Raw genomic sequence first — 18,254 nt, forward strand, 5'->3', positions numbered from 1 at the left:
GGCCGCTGAGGGAAGATAATGGCGGCCAAAGTTTGGAGTTGTTTTTGTGTTCTTGTGTGGATGCCGATGTTCTGTAAAACCACAACATTATTTTTTAAAACGGGAGGGGAAGTATTTGTTTTCTGAAATATCTGTATAGGTGTAGCTGGGGCCTTAAAGTCATGTAGACCAATGACAAGGCTGACAAGGCCCAAAAGGTGACGTTCAGGTCAAACCCCGCTGGAGATAAACTGGCCGATCTGATCACACAAGAGATTCTTAAAAAAATCAAATGCAGGAGTTTGTGATTCTGTTACTGCGTCTAATGGCAACTAACACTGTACAGCTTTCATGAGCTATCATAGGCTGCACAACGTGATTTTAGCCAAGTAGGACATGCTCCTGTATCAACATTGCAATCAATCAATCAATCAATCAATCAATCACAGCCCTCTGACATCATCAGTGTGCTGCTCCTGCGCTTCTTTAAAAATTCTTTTGTCCTTCTTCTGAGCTAAGCTAGTTTTCTAAATTGAAGTTGGTACAATTCAACAAAATGCTCAGAGACACTGAACAAAATCCATATAAACTATTGCAGGGTTAGCGAGTTAGCTGCTAACTAAGTAGGCTAGATTATTGTTTACAAAGACTTCAGATAATATTATCTTTCAATTGTAAATAGCTGTGAATAACACATTTTTTCTCCTTTTTTACAGCCTACTAAAAAAGTTTTTATTTTGGTTTTTCCAAGATCAGAGTGCTCGTGTTGACCGTGGATAATTTGTTGATCCAGAACCATCATCACTGCGTTGATTCTGGATAATTTGTGTTTGTCGACATCAACAAAGCAGTAATGGGCCTGGATCAACTTAAGCAATTCTACTCAAGATCAACAAATTATCCAGGATCGACATAGCGGTGATGGTCCTGGATCAACGTATCGCACGGCAATCTTGCCACAACAACAACAAAAAAAAAAAAAGGTCTAAATTGGCTGTGGAAAAAGGAGGAAAAATGTGTCAATCACAACTGCAAAATGATATTAGCTTTTAATGTTAGCATAGCCATCCTAGTTAGCAAGCTAACTCGCTAAACCTGTAGCAGCTTATAAGGATTTTGTTCATGTTTCTGAGGATTTTGTTCAATTGCACAACCTTCAGTTTGGAAAATTAGGAATTTTGAGAGAGGCGCAGGAGCAGCACACTGATGATGTCAGAGGGCTGTGACTGGTTGATTGCAATGCTGGTCCAGAAGCGCAGTGTGGGATGTTGATCCAGGAGCATGTCCTATGTGGCAAAATCACATCAAGGCGTTGGGGTTTGCACATTACACAAGTGATTGGCGACCGGCGGCCACACTTTAGCCAGGAGGAAACCTGACAAGTCTGTCGACAAAACACACGAGGAATGATACAGGAAAAGGTCCAAAAATGGATGCACTCAAGAAGCCATCCCAACTGCTTGTGCGCTGATTTGCAGTCAAAAACAAGGAGTTCTGTTGCAGGTGTTAAGACTCCTCCCCCTGGTGTTTCCCTTGCCCTGTACCTTTTGCTCATATTGGCTTGAGTTCGTCGCTGCTGTATTTGCCGTCAAAACTAATTTCACACTGCAGGATTTGGACTCAGGGAGTTCCAGATATATACCTCAAAATTCACAGATAGCGATTGTTGCTCATGGGAGCGCCGATCTCTCTCTGATCTGGAACTCTGTCACCAAGCTCCAAAAACTGTTGGTGAAAATCAGAGCTCAGATCATGAAGGGTAAACTCAGCATATAACTGTAGAAACTCTAAAATATCTGAGTCTGTTTTGTTGAAACTGAATAACTTGTTTCTGCTGAATGTTTATTTCAGTTCAGACCATCAGCAGAGGTCCTGCAGGTTGTTTCATTGCTGAACTTGCTCTGCTCTCTCCTTCACGCTCCCGGATCTGGACGTACAGACTCAAACTTTTGCTCACTGAATTGTTGTGTGTTGTGACTCCACGTGAAGCTGAACCAGACCTCGTTCAGGGTTTTACTTCTGCAGAACGTCCTCCCTCACACCGCCAACATGACCGACAGTAAACCTCCCGCGAGGTCGACCTCTGTGTACGTGCGGCTCCAGTTGAAGGCCTGCAGGGTCTCCGAGCGACATGCAGGCGGTTGATTGTACAAACTGGAGGAGTGCAAACTGTTCCAGACATTCAACACGAAGACACAATAAAAATGAGTCCATTTCCCACTCTTTCATTAAGACTACAAACTAAAATAAAGCTACTGTAAAAGTGGGTTTGGTTTGATATTAAAAGCGCTTCCTTTGGAAACAAAAACACTACCGAAACAAACAGATTCCATGAAGACCAGTATGGAAGAATCTCTAACCTGGAAGAACAACTTGCTGCGTTTGAAATACTTGAAAAACGAACGAGGAGCGCTCGAGATTTTCCTATCAAACCACCGACTCGACTGTTTCTGAGGCCGTTGTGGCGTCTGACGGGAGGAAACAAGAACGCCTCGAGCTGTTCAAACATTTCAAACAATATTTAAAATGGGTTTTAAAGACTCAGTTCAGAATGAGGTCTGTGTAGAGTCATAAACATGAATACTCATACATCGCTACCTGTAGGGGGCGGTCTGGAATTGGATGGAAAACGTTACAGACGCCCCTTTGTGTTTATTGTGAACTTGATGTAAAATGGGGAGGAAAAGAAAAGTGAGATTTCCAAGAAACCAGTTAAAGGTGCAAACCACCGCCCCACATCACCTCTGAGGCTTTCAGTCGTGGACTAGTTTCAGTTTGGGACTGTCAGTCAGTAGGAGGAGTCTTAGCGAGAGACGGGACTTTAAATAAGGGACTGTCAGTCAGCAGCACGGCGATGAGTTAAGGGACCGTCAGTCAATAATATCAGAGTTTAAAGCTGTATAACAGAGACAAAACAATAAACTATCAAAATACGAAATAAAAAAACAAAACAAAAGAAAACAGGTTATATTCCGGAAGCAACGTTTCGTTCAGAGTAATGTGTTGTTAAGCGTTGGTTTTTAGTTCCAAACTACTCCCCCCCTCCCCTCGGAGACTAGCGGGACACAACAGCTGCCTTTTGATTATATATACACACACACTTTTTTATCGGTTTTTCCTCTTTGTTTGTTTTTCCTAGAAAAAGACACTATCTGTTCTCCTCTCCAGCTGTCCCTCAGCGCCAGGTTGGTTCTCAGATCCAGAACTTTACAGAGTCTCCAGACAGAATCAGACGGAGTAGAAGCTGCGACAGTCCTACCAGCTCTGTGTGACGTTATCCTTCTATCTGAAAACAGTGTAAAATCATTACACGTCCATGACCAGCCCAGTCACACTCCTCTTCCAACTGGTGCTGACTCAGTCCATCAGTCTACCGATCAATCAGCCCGATCAATCAGCTGACTCTTTCGCTGACGGCAGTCCGTGACTCTACCGTTTCTTCTCGGCTGGGACAGGGGACGGCGGACTGGGGGACGATGTCTCTGAGCTCCCTGCCCTCACCTGCTGCATCTGGCTCCGCCCGGAGCCTAGCCCTACTGTCTCCCCCAGGAACAAGACCGACCCCGGCCCCGGCGACTCCTGGAGGTCCAGAAGGCATGGAGCTGGGAGGCCTCGAGGTGCTGTTTGACCCTCTTTCTCCACCTAAAACCTCTCTGCTTTCTGATGCCATGGCCGACTCCCCTCTCCCCTCCGCCCTGGCGCGTTCCGCACTGACCTCTCGCCTCGGCAGCAGACTTCCTCGGCCAGGTCGCGTGGTGCTCAGATCTTGGGGCTGTTCGCTCTGGTTCTGCTGAGAAGGGACCAGGTTGGTTCTGGTTAGACTGGGTGACAGTCGGTGGGATGCAAGGTGCTGCACATGGGGCCTGGTGAGCTGAGGGTGGGGTTGGGGGCGTGGCTGTGTTTGAATCCGCTGAAAGTGTGGTTGTGCTTGGGACTGGGGTGGCCTAGGCTGGGAGAGAGACTGTCGGGGTTGCGGTCTGTATTGAGTCTGGAGTTGGTGTTGTGATGGATGCCTCGTCTGCTGTTGGGGTTGCGCTTGATGCCGAGGTTGCAGGTGAGGTTGAGTTTGGACTGAGGTCCTGGACTGGGGTTGAGGCTGAGTTTGGGCCGGGGTCCTGGACTGCGGTTGAGGCTGAGTTTGGGCCTGGGTTCTGGACTGGGGTTGAGGCGGAGTCTGGGCTGGGGTCCTGGACTGGGGTTGAGGCGGAGTTTGGGTTGGGGTCCTGGACTGGGGTTGAGGCGGAGTTTGGGCTGCAATCCTGGACTGAGGTTGCGGCGAAGTTTGGGTTGGGGTCCTGGACTGGGGTTGAGGCGGAATTTGGACTGGGGGCCTGGACTGAGGTTGATGCTGAGTTTGGGCTGGGGCCCTAGACTGGGTTTGAGGCTGCATTTGGGCAGGGGTTCTGAGCTGCAGTTGAGTCTGAAGTTGGGCGGTGGTCCTAGCCTGGGGTTGGAGTTGAGGCTGCAGTGATTGCCGGGGCTGGGGTTGAGATTGTTGTTTGAGCTGGGTTTGGGGTTGAGGGGGGTGCCTGGGTTGGGTTTGAGGTTGGAGTATTGTGGGAGACTGGGTTTGTGGATGCGGATGCCTTGTTTGGGGTGGATGAACGTGCAGAATGGATGTGGACTGAGGAGGGTGTGACTGAGGTGGAGCATGCTGAGCCTGAGGCTGGATTTGGTGCTGGGCTGGGGAGTGGACAAGCTGTGACTGGGATTTTTGAGGGGAAGCTGGGGTCTGACTGTGGGTTTGGGGTGGGGGTTGTTGGGACCTTGACTGGGGCGAGACATGCCTGGTAGGAGAGGGCTGGGATGCTGGGTATCGAGGCTGGACTTGGGGCTGGCTGGGAGACTGGGTCTGAGGATGCTGCTGGAAACGCGGTTGAGGCTGATGCCGCGGCTGAGGAGGAGGATGCCGAGGTTCAGGTGGGGACTGAGGGGCAGACTTGGATTGTGGTCTGGGAAGAGCTTGCTGAGTGTGCTGCAGTTGTTGAGTGGTGAGCTGAGGCACAGTCTGGGGCTTGACTTCAGGCCTGGACTGACTGGAGGGTGCTGGGTGTCCAGAGGCTGGAGGAGGAGGAGGAGGCTGATCCAATGTGGAGGCAGAGGAATGTTGGTGGCGATGATGATGATGGTGGTGGTGGTGGTGGTGATGGTGGTGGTGTTTGTGAGGTGGTCGCTCCTTCCTTTTGTGGCTTTTTGATGGGCTAATGCTACTGCTGCTGCTGCTACTCCTTCCTCCACCTCCTCCCTCTCCTCCCTTATCACCTACATCTTCATCTACTTCCTCTCCTCTGCTTCTTCCTTCTCCTGCTGCTGTTCCCGTTTTCTCCTTGTGCTTCCTCCCTTTATGCGCCTTGTGTCCATGTGGTTGGCTTTCATCTGAACCAGCGGGCTGCTTCTGTGATTGTGACGGACTCTGCTCAGAAGGGGCGGGCTGAGGTTCTGAGGTTGCTGCTCCCTCCCCTTTACCTGTCTCCCCCTCTACAGAGACCCTTTTTTCAGTCTCAGTTGTTGTAGTGGTTGGAGTCTGAACGCTCTCCCTCTCCTCCACTGTCTCTCTCGTTTTGCGTTTTTTGATTGGCAGGGCTGTTTCCTGGACAACAGGTTTGGTGGAAGACTCCTTGGCTGCTCTCCGTTTGGCCTCTGCAGCTAAAATGGCAGCTGCAGCGTAGCTTCCAGCTGTTGAGCTACCAGAGGTTGATGCCGTGGAGCTGGATGCTGTGGCGACCGATGATGCTGCTGAGGCTGAGGCAGGTTTCCTGCCCCGCTTCTTCGGAGCGGTCTGTGGTGGGGCTGGAAGTTCCTGTTCTGATTTCCTCTTTCTGCCGGGACGGGACTTGGGCACCAGGGCAGGAGACACCACCTGCAGGGAATTACCACATCAACAGGTAGCATTAGCATCAACATTGTCACTGCATTTTTATAAACTGTTAGAATAAGGTCCTAAAGCACAAACTTTACTTTGTCCATGTACATGTCATCTACCTGTGTTGGGTCTCCTCCAGGCAATGCATTAAAATCCTGACCATGAAAATCATAAACATAATCGCACAGCCTTGGCCGCAACACCCACTACAATACATCCTTAAGGACAAGGTCTGAGGTCTTTACCCCTGGACTGCCCAAACTCGAGTAACCCCCAAGGATCCTGCTAGTAGAATCAAGAGTTTCCGAGACTGGGTATCCCCAGTCATGTAAGCAGTTCATCTAAAGCTTTGGGCAAAGTCCTGTCTCTCTTTCCTGAGCTGAAACCTTTCTGAGGCCTACTGAAAGTCCTTTCAATGCTGAATTATGAGTTCTTTGGACCCCTAAAGTCCATTTTGTGGCGTGCACTACTTCTTGGGTTGCCACCACAACAGGCCCCAACAACTTTCAGGTGACAACTCTGAGCAGGCACCTGAAGACCTACATAGATTCCACGTCCACATCCTTACATGGGATGTAATGAAAGTCTTTCTGAAGGTGAAAGTTGAAGACCTTGGAGACAGGCTCATCAGCCACACGTTCTCAGTTCACCCTAACTACAAGTTTGGATTTTCTGGATCTGCTTTGCCGCCCCTGCCAAATAATTTAACAGACTACCAGCTGTATATCAGTTGGTAACTCTTGTTCTCTTGTTCATCAATAAGGGTTGCTGGTACCAGGTTCACTTTTGAACCACCTTATGATCAAACTGATCATTGAGTTCTCAGTTTGCTCATGTTAATGATGAATCCTCCATGCATGCTAAAGTTTGTGACAGAGTTCCACAAGGTTCTTCATTTGGAACAATTCTATACATTTTATACATGCTTCCCTTGGGCAATTAAATTAGAAATCACTCCATAAAGTTTCATTGCTATGCAGATGATACACAATTATATCTATCGATCAAGCCAGAAGAAACCAATCAGCTTACTAAACTACAAGCATGTCTTATGGACCTAAAAACCGGGGTTAGCTACAGTTTCCTGATGTTAAACTCAGACAGAACTAAAATTATTGTTCTTGGCCCCAAACACCTCAGAAACTCTCTATCTGAAGATATAGTTTCTCTAGATGGCATTGCCCTGATCCCCAGCACCAGTGTAAGGACCCTCTGTGTAATATTTAATCAAGATATGTCCTGTAACTCCCATATAAAACAAACTTCACAGACCGTGTTCCTTCACCTGCGTAATATTGCCAAAATTAAGCCCATTCTGTCTCAAAAAGATGCAAACTGATCCATGCATTTGTTACCTCTAGGCTGGATTACTGTTATTCCTTATTATCATGTTGCTCCAACAAGTCTTTAAAGACTCTCCAGCTAATTCAGAATGCAGCAGCACGTGTACTAACAGGAACTAAGAAACGAGATCATATTTCTCCTGTTTTAGCTTCTCTGCACTGGCTCCCTGTAAAATCCAGAATTGAATTTAAAATCCTACTGTTAACTTATAAAGCTCTAAATGGTCAAGCTCCATCATATCTTAGAGAGCTCATAGTGCCATATTATCCCACCAGAACACTGCACTCTGAGAACGCAGGGTTACTCGTGGTCCCTAAAGTCTCCAAAAGTAGATCAGGAGCCAGAGCCTTCAGCTATCAGGCTCCTCTCCTGTGGAATCATCTTCCTGTTACGGTCCGGGAGGCAGACACCGTCTCCACATTTAAGACTAGACTTAAGACTTTCCTCTTTGATAAAGCTTATAGTTAGGGCTGGCTCAAGCTGCCTTGTACCAGCCCCTAGTTAGGCCTTCTGTCTCCTTAGTCTTCTGTCTATCTCCATTTGCAAACATTCACGTCCCATTAATGCACATCGCTAACTTGGCTTCTCCCTCGGAACCTTTGCGCTCCCTTGTATCACAGATTCCGTTGGATCGAGGTTGCATCTGGATGGTGTGATGTGGTTGTGCTGCTGCCGTGGTCCTGCCTGATGCCTCCTGCTGCTGTTATTATTAGTCATACTTCTACTGTTATTATACACATATGTTCATTATTGTCACATACATATACTATTATAAATGAATTTAGACATAAAACATACATACTATTATAACACTACAATTATTATTCATATTTATTTTACTATTGTTATAGTTGCTTTGGCCATCATTGTATCTGCTGTGCATCTGTCTCTCTGTCTGTCGTCCTCGATGAATCATTTCGTAATATGGATTACTGTAATTTTATTATGTTGATCTGTTCTATACACACGACATCTATTGCACGTCTGTCCGTCCTAAAAGAGGGATCTTCTCTTTCTGAGGTTTCTACCATTTTTTTCCCCCATAAAAGTTTTTTTGGGGAGTTTTAACTTATCTGCAGTGAGGGTCTATGAACAGAGGGATATTGTATGTTGCAAACCCTCTGAGGCAAATTGTGATTTGTGAATTGAATTGAATTTTATTGAACAGCATGCCCAGGAATCACAAAATTTGTCCCACGCAGCCTTCAGCTGCTTAACAAGCTCTGATCACCTGGTCTGGAAACAGCACTTCTTAAACTTGATGCCCTTTATCAATTTCCCAGTGATGATACTTTTAATGCTGTTTAATGCTGTTTGTTTTATGTTATGTGCTGTTGTTGATGTGTTCTTTGATATTACTTAATGCTCAGTTGTGCAAAGCAAATATCCTGTTAGGGCAATGAAGGATTCATTCATTTATACTTTAGAACACGATTTTACAAGGTGAATAACTGACTTTTTTTTCCTTGTACCCAAGTTTATTAGATCCATGTGGCACAGTGTAGCTGCAATAAACTCTCACAGTCTGTAGGAGGATTAAAATCACACACTGGAGCGACATGATGCCGCCGTTGTTTAGTTTGTTGTAAAAACGCAAAGGCGGCATACAGAAAGGACATCACAGCAGCTCTATAGCATCATGTGGGGAAAAAAATCTACATACGTGGGTCAAAGGTTAATTTTTAGAGAGTTCGGCACCCTTTCACTAAGAGTTTTGTTTTGCTGCTTGAAAACGTATTTCTCCCAGAATTCCCAGGTGGAAGGACTGGAGGAATTTGCTTGAGAAAAGTATATTTGTTTAGTTGCTCTCATCCTTAAAATATATACATCTCAAAAATGTATGGATTACAGATTATTCTTAGAGACTGTAAAGAACCTGGAACACCTGCCTCTCAGAAACTGAAATGAAAAAGGTTGCAGCGTATGAAAGGATGTCGTAAAGGAAATGGTGCAGAAAAGTAAAGTGGGGAAGGTATATTGCTTTTTTAAGAGCACAGGAGTGAGGGTAAGGTGGAAGCACTTTAATCACAAGTACTGTCAGGTGGATTTTATGTTTTTATGTTCTTGTAAATCCTCACCTGTACTAAGGATTAATGTATTTGTTATTTTTTTAATTATTTTACATAGATTTTATTTTTTTGAAGCCACATTATTGATGTACTTATTGTTTCGCACTCGTGTTCTGGGTGTTACAGCGGGTTGGGAGGGAGGATTTAAATTGTATTTGGAATTGGTGTTCACTGATTGTTTTGCAAAGTGAAAAATAAAAATTTCTAGAAATAGGACTAGAATCACCGCCCTGTGGTTGTATGACTCCGCCCACCAGTCCACCCTGTTTATTCTTTATTCCAAGTGGACGTTTGTGTCAAATTTAAAGAATTGCTCTTAAGCTGTTCTTGAGATATCACTTAAAAGAAAATGAGACAGAAAAGGTCGCAGTGACCTTGAGCTTTGAAAATACAAAACTTATCTGTTCATTGTCCAAGTGGACATTTGTGCCAAATTTGAAAGAAATTCTCTTGAGACATTCTTGAGATATCGTGTTGACACGGATGGGACGGACGAACATAAGGACAGGCGGACGTACAGCCTGACAACATAATTGCTCCAGTCATGGCTCTCGCCGGCGCAGTGGTGTATAAAAAACAAGAAGACATATATGGATTATGGGTGACAGACTGAGTGTACCTTTGAGGCAGTGGAGGTGGTGCCAATGGAGGACTCTGCCTTGCCGAAGGGCATCTTGACCAGCAGTTTGCCCGGAGTTTTCTCAACTACACGTTTCATGGCCACGCCCTCTGTCGCCTGCCGCATTTTCCCACTGCCTACATGACCACAGAGACGAGTAAACACATGGGACAAAGAACACGTATGAACCCCGCCGCGTTCAGTTCAATAACTTCAGTTTCATCTTTAATGTGAATGCTGGAGTACCTTTGGGCCGCCCCCGGCCTCGCCCCGATGGTTTCACCACCTTGGGTTTTTTGGGGGGACGCTTCTCGCGGCGGGAGGGGCTACCACGACCGGTGACAGTGAAATCAAAATCGTTGGGGTCGGTGGTCGTGTCGCCGACCTTCTGGAAGTAGGCGATAAGTTCCACCTTGGAACGAAACGCTTTTCCCTCCGAGCTGAACAACAAGACAGAAACAACAAACATCATCTCCGATATCGTTCATTCACTCCGTCTCATCATCATCAGGGGTGGGCGTGGCTTACTTGATCAGATAGACATCAAACTTGCCCGCTGATCGTCCAGACTTCCTCTGTTTGAGTTTGCGGGTCCAGCCTTCAGGCAGCGACGGGTCGTCGTACAGTGGCCCGCGGTCCCGGATGACGGAGCGCCGCTGCCTGGGAGAACCTGCAGACTCACTGCCGGCCGCCGACTCTGAACCCGGCTCTGAGGGGCCCGCCACCGGCTCCGACGCCTGCAGGAAGGACATGAAACCAGGTTTACATTGTTTGGTAGCTGGCCGACCTCTGACCCCTGCTGTTACACCACCTGTCTTTACCTGGGTCTGTGGCTCCGCCCCCGCCTGTGGCTGAAGCACTGAGGCTGTGGTCTCCGCCCCCCGCTCGGCATGGTGACGCTCCTTGCGGGCCTTCTTGGTCTTACTGTGGGACCTGTCTCTCTCTCTGGAGGGAGGCTGGGGGTCGACAGGTCCCTCCTCCCCCTCCTGACCCTCCTCTCTGTGAAAGAGATGACATCATGCCTGTTAACATTAGATCACCCATGACATCAAAGCTGCACAGCATTTCCCGAGGTCAAGACTCCAAATCTGACAACTAGCTCACAAAGTGATTGGTCAGGTGTGTGCAGGTGTGAAAGTGGGCGGAGTTTCTCAGCTTGTTTTTTTTCCTGTCCTTTTCATGCAAACTTAGTGAAACACTGTGACTGTCCTCCTGAATGTGCGCTCTGATGTCACGTGTCAACGATCTATCGTACAGAGACCACAAAGACACCTGGACGCGGCCAGAATCCAGTGGCACCTCATCCTAACTGAACTGTTCTGGATTCATTTGATAGCCACAGAGACACAGGAACTGGAATTGAACCAGTGATGTGATTACAGGGTAAGCCTCCTAACCACTCGGCCACCAGGCGGCCCTGCTTGAGATTTTTCACTGAAGTTCGTTCAGGTTCAGAAGCAAGAGCTACAGACGCCCAGGGACACAGACACACAACACTCTTCCTTCATTCTTCCTCTCTTTCGTAAAATTATCACTGTCACTATTTCCTCCTGTCACTCAGTCTGTTTCCATGACAACAGAGAAAATGGATTTATTAAACCAGTCTTTTAAAATCCCTGTAAACATGTCAGTGTGAGTGAAATGGTCCTGCAGTGAATGTGTCACAGTGGGACTAACACACCCAGATCATGTGACTCCTGCATGTATACAGTCAATCAGACCCAAACTGGCCGAGGCGCTCTGAGCATGCTCCACAGTTTCCGCCCCGGGCTTTGACCCGGAAGTCCAATAGCATTAAATGTGTAAGAGAAGACAACAGTGTAGATGACCTGACGTGACCCTGACCACATCTGGTTATGTGAGGAGAAGGATTCTATACAATCAGCACAGTTTCAAGATTAGAGTCACCAATTCAGTATCTGACCAAATGTCTCCCCTTCTGTTCCTGAGATATGACGTTAAAACATGATGATGTCACAGTCAAGCTGACCTTTGACCTTTTGACCTTCATTATTTTATCCTGTTAGGCATTTGTGTCAAGTTTTGTTATAACTGGTGTTCGGGCTGGAAATGAATCAAAACCAACATTCAGTACTTCTAACTGACGTAATCTGGACCTTGTGGGTAATTTCTTTTTATTCTGTTAATACTTTCCCCACTGTGTGTGTGTGTGTGTGTGTGTGTGTGTGTGTGTGTGTCTTAAAAATGTACTACTGCGTGTGTAGTCACGTGACTCTGCCTCGTCCAGTCATCGCCCTGGAAGCAACGTGGAGGAGAACTCGAACAACAAGCCAACTGGAGCAGCTCGTACCAAAGAGAAACGCTGTGTCCGTTGTTTGGACACATTTTGGCTTTCATGAAAACGACACTGAATAAAAAGAAATCAAATGTAAACACTGCGGAAAAACTGTTTCAGAAAGGTGACATCAGCAATCTGCGTCAGCACCTGGAGCACCGTCACGTCACCGAATATGAACAGTACACAGCTCGACTGACAGGCACCTCCACACAGCAGCTCTCCGTAACACAGCATTTACAAAGGTCACACACTCTGAAACAGATTCAAGACAATAGTTCATCTGTGTGTTTCCTTCAGTTATATTTAAAATCAGAAGATTCACTCTTTGATTAGAAAAAAAATCCCAGCTTTAATAGTTGAGCATATTTAAACCTTGTCAGTGAACTCTGACGGCAAACACAAAACAATCGTTCATTAATCGCTATCAAGGCCAAATGCTCAATTAATCATGATATTCATTTGAGGTCATATCGCCCAGCCCTAATTAGTGCATGAATTCTTGGGTTTGGCCAAAAACATGTTGTGAGGTCAAAGTGACCTTTAACCTTTGACCACCAAAATCTAATCAGCTCATCCCTGACTCCAAGAGGACTGTTGTGCCAAGTTTGAAATAATTCCCTCAGAGCGTACTTGAGATATCGAGTTCACCAGAATAAGACGGACAGACGACCCAAACACGTAACGCGTCCGGCCACGGCTATCGCCAGCAATACCAGAATTTGGTTTACATAAACATGGCTGCTGATTGGGTAACATCTCTGACACACCCACCAAACAAGAGGAAACGTACCCTAAAGCCTGTTTCACACCATCGCTCAACCTGGAGGCCGGAGCAAAACAGTGCACAGCGTTTTCACACTGAGCGTGCTCCAGGTGGTGATTAACAGGAAGTGATGTTCTGATGTCCTATTTCTCCTTTATGATTTCACATTCACATCCACAAACAAAAAGTCTGACTTGAGAAGTTTAATATTTTTTTTAAGTTTTATTATTGTTTTTTCTGTCTGCTTTTTTAATGAGCTCTTTTGTCTTATTTCTGTTCTGCGCATTATATTTATTGATAAGTCTGATTAGTTTGCTAATTATTAAGTTCATCTTGTGTCAAATAAAAATGCTCCTCAAAATTTTATCAATTAGTATTATTAATCATTAACAGCTGATCATACTAGTCTTAATCATCTTTTGAGTGTTTTAATCTGTGTTTGAAAGCAAAAAAAAGCCAAATGTTTACAGACTTCATTCATTTACTTCTGAACCATCAGTCTTTAATTTGAGGACAAGAAGAAGACTTGAACTGTTGAAATCTGCCTCATGCTGCAGCTGACAGATGATTTTAACATCCAGATGTTTAGAAGAGGAAGTGACGTTAAACTGACCGCCATCTTTACTCGACCCACGACATGACAACACAGATCCCAGATCAGTCCATCACCCTGCAGGACCAACAAACTACAGACACAAAGTCCCGATCTGTTTTCAGTCACATGTTTCTCCCTACGCTGTGTCAACTTCTCAAATCATCTTCAATCAATACAAAGAAACTTCATCTTAAAATTTAAGTATTAATTATATTTTCGAGCAGAAAAGATGAAGACGTTGATGCTTCTCTGTTTTTCTGTCTCAGTAAACTGAATCTGTTTCTGTTGGTCCGACGTTTAAAGACAAAACCTTTAAAACTTAAAACATTTCCTGACATTTTACAGACGAAGCAGTTCATCAAGAAACAAATCAAAACAAAACAGATTTTCAGAAATGGATTAATGGATGTGAAAATTAATAAAAAGAGGATAAATAAACCCGTCCTCTTTGTGCCCGAGGCCTGACCTCAGAGGCCCCCAACCTGAGAGGCCCTCGGCCAGATGATAAAACATCTGGATCGTCCCCTGGCTGCAGTACAGGTCATAAACCCCCCCCCCTCCATGTTAGCCGATGGGACACAGGCCAAACTAAAACTATACGTCCTTCAAATTTTTCCCAAAGGCGGTTTCTGTAGTTTAAAGCCGTTCTTATCAGGCTGCTGTTTGTTCACGTGTTTTCTGATCAGTTTGCTTTAATCAGTTATTTAATGCTATAAGAGGCGGGTTTGGGGTCATGATTGACAGCTGTTTGAACCAATCAGTATGCTTGCTATCAATGGCGCCGCTTGTGATTGGGCCAAAGGGTGTATGGGCGGGAATGCTCCATATTATGTCACCTGCGTAAGATGGCAGCGACCACATCCAGTACATTTCGGCTTCATTTTTGTACAGTGGGAGGAAGTGGAGACGCGTCATCCATCTTTATACACAGTCTGTGGTTTAGCAGTTTGAAGCCTCATTGTTACACTTTTTACATCCTGCTCGTTATGTGTGTGTGTGTGTGTGTGTGTGTGTGTCTCTGCTCGTCTCTGTTTAGACACAATTGACAAACACATGGAATCATGGGATGCATTTCTGTCATTTATCATCTAATTATCTAATTTAACCTTTATAATGTTTAGTAGAGATTTCCAGTGTGTTTGTGTGACTCGCAGCTCGCATGAAAAATAGACCAGACGCCGAAACTATAACTGCAGGGCGCTCGGCACCGCGCCGCCGCCAGTGTGAACAGCCCAATTGGTTAACACAGGCACCGAAAGCAAGCGGACAGTGCTCCAGAGAAAACCGGCGTGCCTCCGCGTCCAGTGTGAACGCTGCGTAAAACTGTTTTTAGTACCAGGCTGTAAACATGTGTATTTCTACATGTTAACATGGAGGTCTGTGGGGACTGACTCACTGTTGGAGCCGGCCTCTAGTGGACATTAGAGGAACTGCAGGTTCTAGCTTCATTTTTCAGCCCCCAAGTCGCCGCTTCCATCAGACGTCCGAGTCTTAAATTATCAGAGAAACAAGCTGAGCTAACGTTAGCTGTTGCTCGGCTCCAGCCCCGGCTGTGCGGAGGAGCGTCGGAGAAACACTGATTTTTAGCATGAAACGTCTTTATGCTCTGTGAGATGTGTGTAAATTACTAAAATTACAAATAGAGATTAAACTTTTGGTCACTTACTAGAAAGATATAATCAGTTGATTTTTCAGTTCACAAGAAACAATTTAGTGCAATAATAAAAGTCTAAAGTGAGATGAACAGACTGAAAACTTTATCTTATGAGATCAAACAGATGTTTTCCTCTGGGTACAGAAACGTATCGATGCCACGCCAGAAAAAACAAAAAAACAAAAACAAAACAAACAACAATCAGTATCAAGTAATAATAATGTGAAAAACTATTATTTTTCATGTTGTAACGAATCATTTTTGTTATAACAAGATGTTTTCATGTTATAACACAAAACTGTTCAAAGAAAATAAACTTTTCTTGTTATAACGTAAAAACAATTCTTGTAAAAATGTGAAAAACATCTTGTTATAACAAGAAACTGTTCACGTCATCACCAGATACCGATCGTAGTTTTTTGCTGACAGAATCTGCAGTTAAAAAAAGGTAAAAACAATATGTTATCAGGATACTCAGCATATCGTAACATGTTCAAAATCGCAGCCCACCCAGAGTTCAAACGGTTAATTTTTGGACAAATTTGAGAAAGATGTAGAATAAAGTGATTTTAATGAAATGTTACTATTTTAAACTCAGATTTTGTTATTTATTATTTTATCTGACGCAAGCGTTCTTTGCACATGATGTGTCCAAGGCCCGCTGGAAATTTGAAAACCAAACAATAATTTACGTTTTACAGTCCCTGGATGATAAATGGGGTCATTTTGGCAATTTTTAAGTAAAACCTGCACAACAAACCTGAATAATTTCTTCAAAAATCAGCGTACAAATAAACACTAATTACAACCATGTACAGGGTTCCCACAAATTTTTATGGACAAAATTTCCAAACTTTTCCCTGACTTTTCAGGAACCCGTAATAACTTTTTTTTTTTTTTCACCATATATGCTCGGCAATTTTAAAAATATCAGATTCAAACATAATTTCAGCTGGCTGAACATGACGGGAGGGACAAACCCATGAAGAAAATGATGAAACGTAAGTGACGGTAAAAAAACATTATCACACACTGACGCATGTCAGAGCTACGTTACATCTTCCACGCCTTTACGTAACTTTACATGTAAGGTGAACTACAGAGGATTATTGTAACAATTTCATTATACTCAATAAAACTCCCCGACCTTTCCAACACATTCAAGTATTTTTAATAATTCCATGACTTTTGAATTTCATAGTCAAATTTTTTTTTTGTCAGGTTTTATTGTGTATAATGAAATTGTATCTTCTGTAGTTCATCGTACACCTAACGTAAGATAACAACAAATTAATTTTCTGTGGCTGTTGACATGACGTAGCTCTAACATGCGTCAACGTGTGATAACATTTTGTTTACATCACATGTTGCGTTATTTTCTCTGTGGGTTCGTCTCTCTTGTAATGTTTACTCGCTACTTTAAATTATGTTTGAATAGAGTCTGACTCTAATGTGTTTAAAAATGCAAAGAAAATGGGGCAAGAAAATGTGAGCGTGAAATTCCACAATTTTTCCAGGTTTTCCATGACCATGGGAACCCTGTGTTTGTATTTGTATGGCCCTCCCCTCAGCCAGAGTGAAAAACATAAGTCACTCCACAGTGCTTTAAAACTATTTGACATGCCTCCCCCTTATTAGTAAAGAACAGTCCCTAACTGGTTGTGACCAGCTGTTTCCTCCTGCAGGCCTGAGGACGTACACCACCGTATTAATTAAATAAAGACGAAGAAGAACGCCTTCTAACAATCACATGATCATGTCGTCATGTCTGCTGCTGACCCCTCACACTGATCACATGACCTCTTGTTGGGGTCCCGACCCTCAGGTTGGGAACCCCTCTGTGTGGTGATGATGATGAAGCTGCAGGTGGAGGTGAAGCAGAGCAGAACAGGAAGTGAGCCCTCCCCTCCCCCCGCGGAGCGTCCCGTACACAAACAGCCGCGGGTTCGACTCCAGCCTGGACACACACACAGAGTCACACACACACCGCTGCCTGGCTCAGCAGCACTGAGGCAGCTGCCTGCTAATGATGATGATGATGATGAGGGTAATAATCTGATTAAACTGTCTGACAGGGGGCGGGGGCAGATAACGGGATGTGTGTATGTGTGTGTGTGTGTGTGTGTGTGTGTGTGTGTGTGTGTGTGTGTAACGGGGGGTTAACCCGGGTACAGCAGTCTAAACACTCAGCCTGATGAAAACACACTCTCAGTGTTTGCTAACGAGCTAGCAGCCTGTTAGCTCCCTGCCCGTCTGACGGAGGCGGGCGGACACACCGCCGAGCCCCGGACACACCATCGCCGACCCCCGGCCTCACTTCCCCGGGAGTTGTGTGGAAGTCAGAGCGGCCCGGCGGCTCACGGGCACGCGGGCTAAAGCTAAAGCCGAGCTCCGTGCCTCCGCTCCGGCTACAGCGGCAGCTAAAGTACGGACTGAGCAGTAAGTTGGTGACGTATTCCCGCTAACCCCGCTCCGCCGAGACAGGCCGGGGTAAAAATCAACGCACTTTTACTTCAATAAAACACACGACACAAAACGGTCGGCGGCGGCGGCGGCAGCGGCGCTTTAACGGAGGATAAAATGTAAAAGACCCCACTTACAGTCTTTCCTCTCCGCTCTCCACGGCGGCCATTTTTATTTAAATAAATAATTTTATATTAAAAAAAAGCCTCCAAACATCTCTGCTCCCTCCTGCTGCACCCCGCCCCCTCCGAACATCGCGAGATCTGCGCATAGATGAGGTCAACGCAAGCGCAGGGGCGGTGTAGTCCCGCGAGATGTGAACTCTCATCGGTCACACTGAGACGTTCAGGGACACGCTCCAAAAAATCCGTAAAAATAATAAACAATGAATCTGAAGCTCCATCGACCGTTAATACTTCATGTAAAACATCCAGAGTGAAAATATTAAATTAATTAAACAAATATAATAATGAAAATACATTAAAACAACTAAATATGGACTGAAATAAAAAACTAATGACAAACAGATTTAAGGGTTAAATCTAAAATATAAGTTTAGTCAAACAAATCTCATCAAATGTAATTATAAAATACACAAGATAACAA

The 18,254-nt window shown here is 45.0% G+C and overlaps 1 protein-coding gene across 1 annotated transcript; it reads right to left on the minus strand.

Moving 5' to 3' along the window:
* Positions 1-1,173: 1,173 nt before the first annotated feature.
* Positions 1,174-18,025, minus strand: mecp2 (methyl CpG binding protein 2). The gene is made up of 6 exons (XM_050063835.1): positions 17,786-18,025; positions 10,696-10,873; positions 10,403-10,611; positions 10,121-10,314; positions 9,875-10,011; positions 1,174-5,839 (listed from the first exon to the last, which is right to left on the minus strand). The coding sequence occupies exons 1-6, from the start codon at positions 17,815-17,817 to the stop codon at positions 3,374-3,376; spliced, it is 3,216 nt and encodes a 1,071-aa protein (XP_049919792.1). The 5' UTR covers positions 17,818-18,025; the 3' UTR covers positions 1,174-3,373.
* Between the last annotated feature and the right edge of the window lie 229 nt (positions 18,026-18,254).

Source organism: Epinephelus moara, chromosome 16 (assembly GCF_006386435.1).
Source record: "Epinephelus moara isolate mb chromosome 16, YSFRI_EMoa_1.0, whole genome shotgun sequence".
NCBI lineage: Eukaryota > Metazoa > Chordata > Actinopteri > Perciformes > Serranidae > Epinephelus > Epinephelus moara.

Coding starts and splice junctions, on each gene's coding strand:
- mecp2 (XM_050063835.1), bottom strand. CDS start 17,817: ATGGCCGCCGTGGAGAGCGGAGAGGAAAGACT. Junction 10,612..10,695: donor GGGCGGAGCCACAGACCCAG/GTAAAGACAGGT, acceptor TCCTTCCTGCAG/GCGTCGGAGCCGGTGGCGGG. Junction 10,012..10,120: donor AGGCCGGGGGCGGCCCAAAG/GTACTCCAGCAT, acceptor GTGGTCATGTAG/GCAGTGGGAAAATGCGGCAG.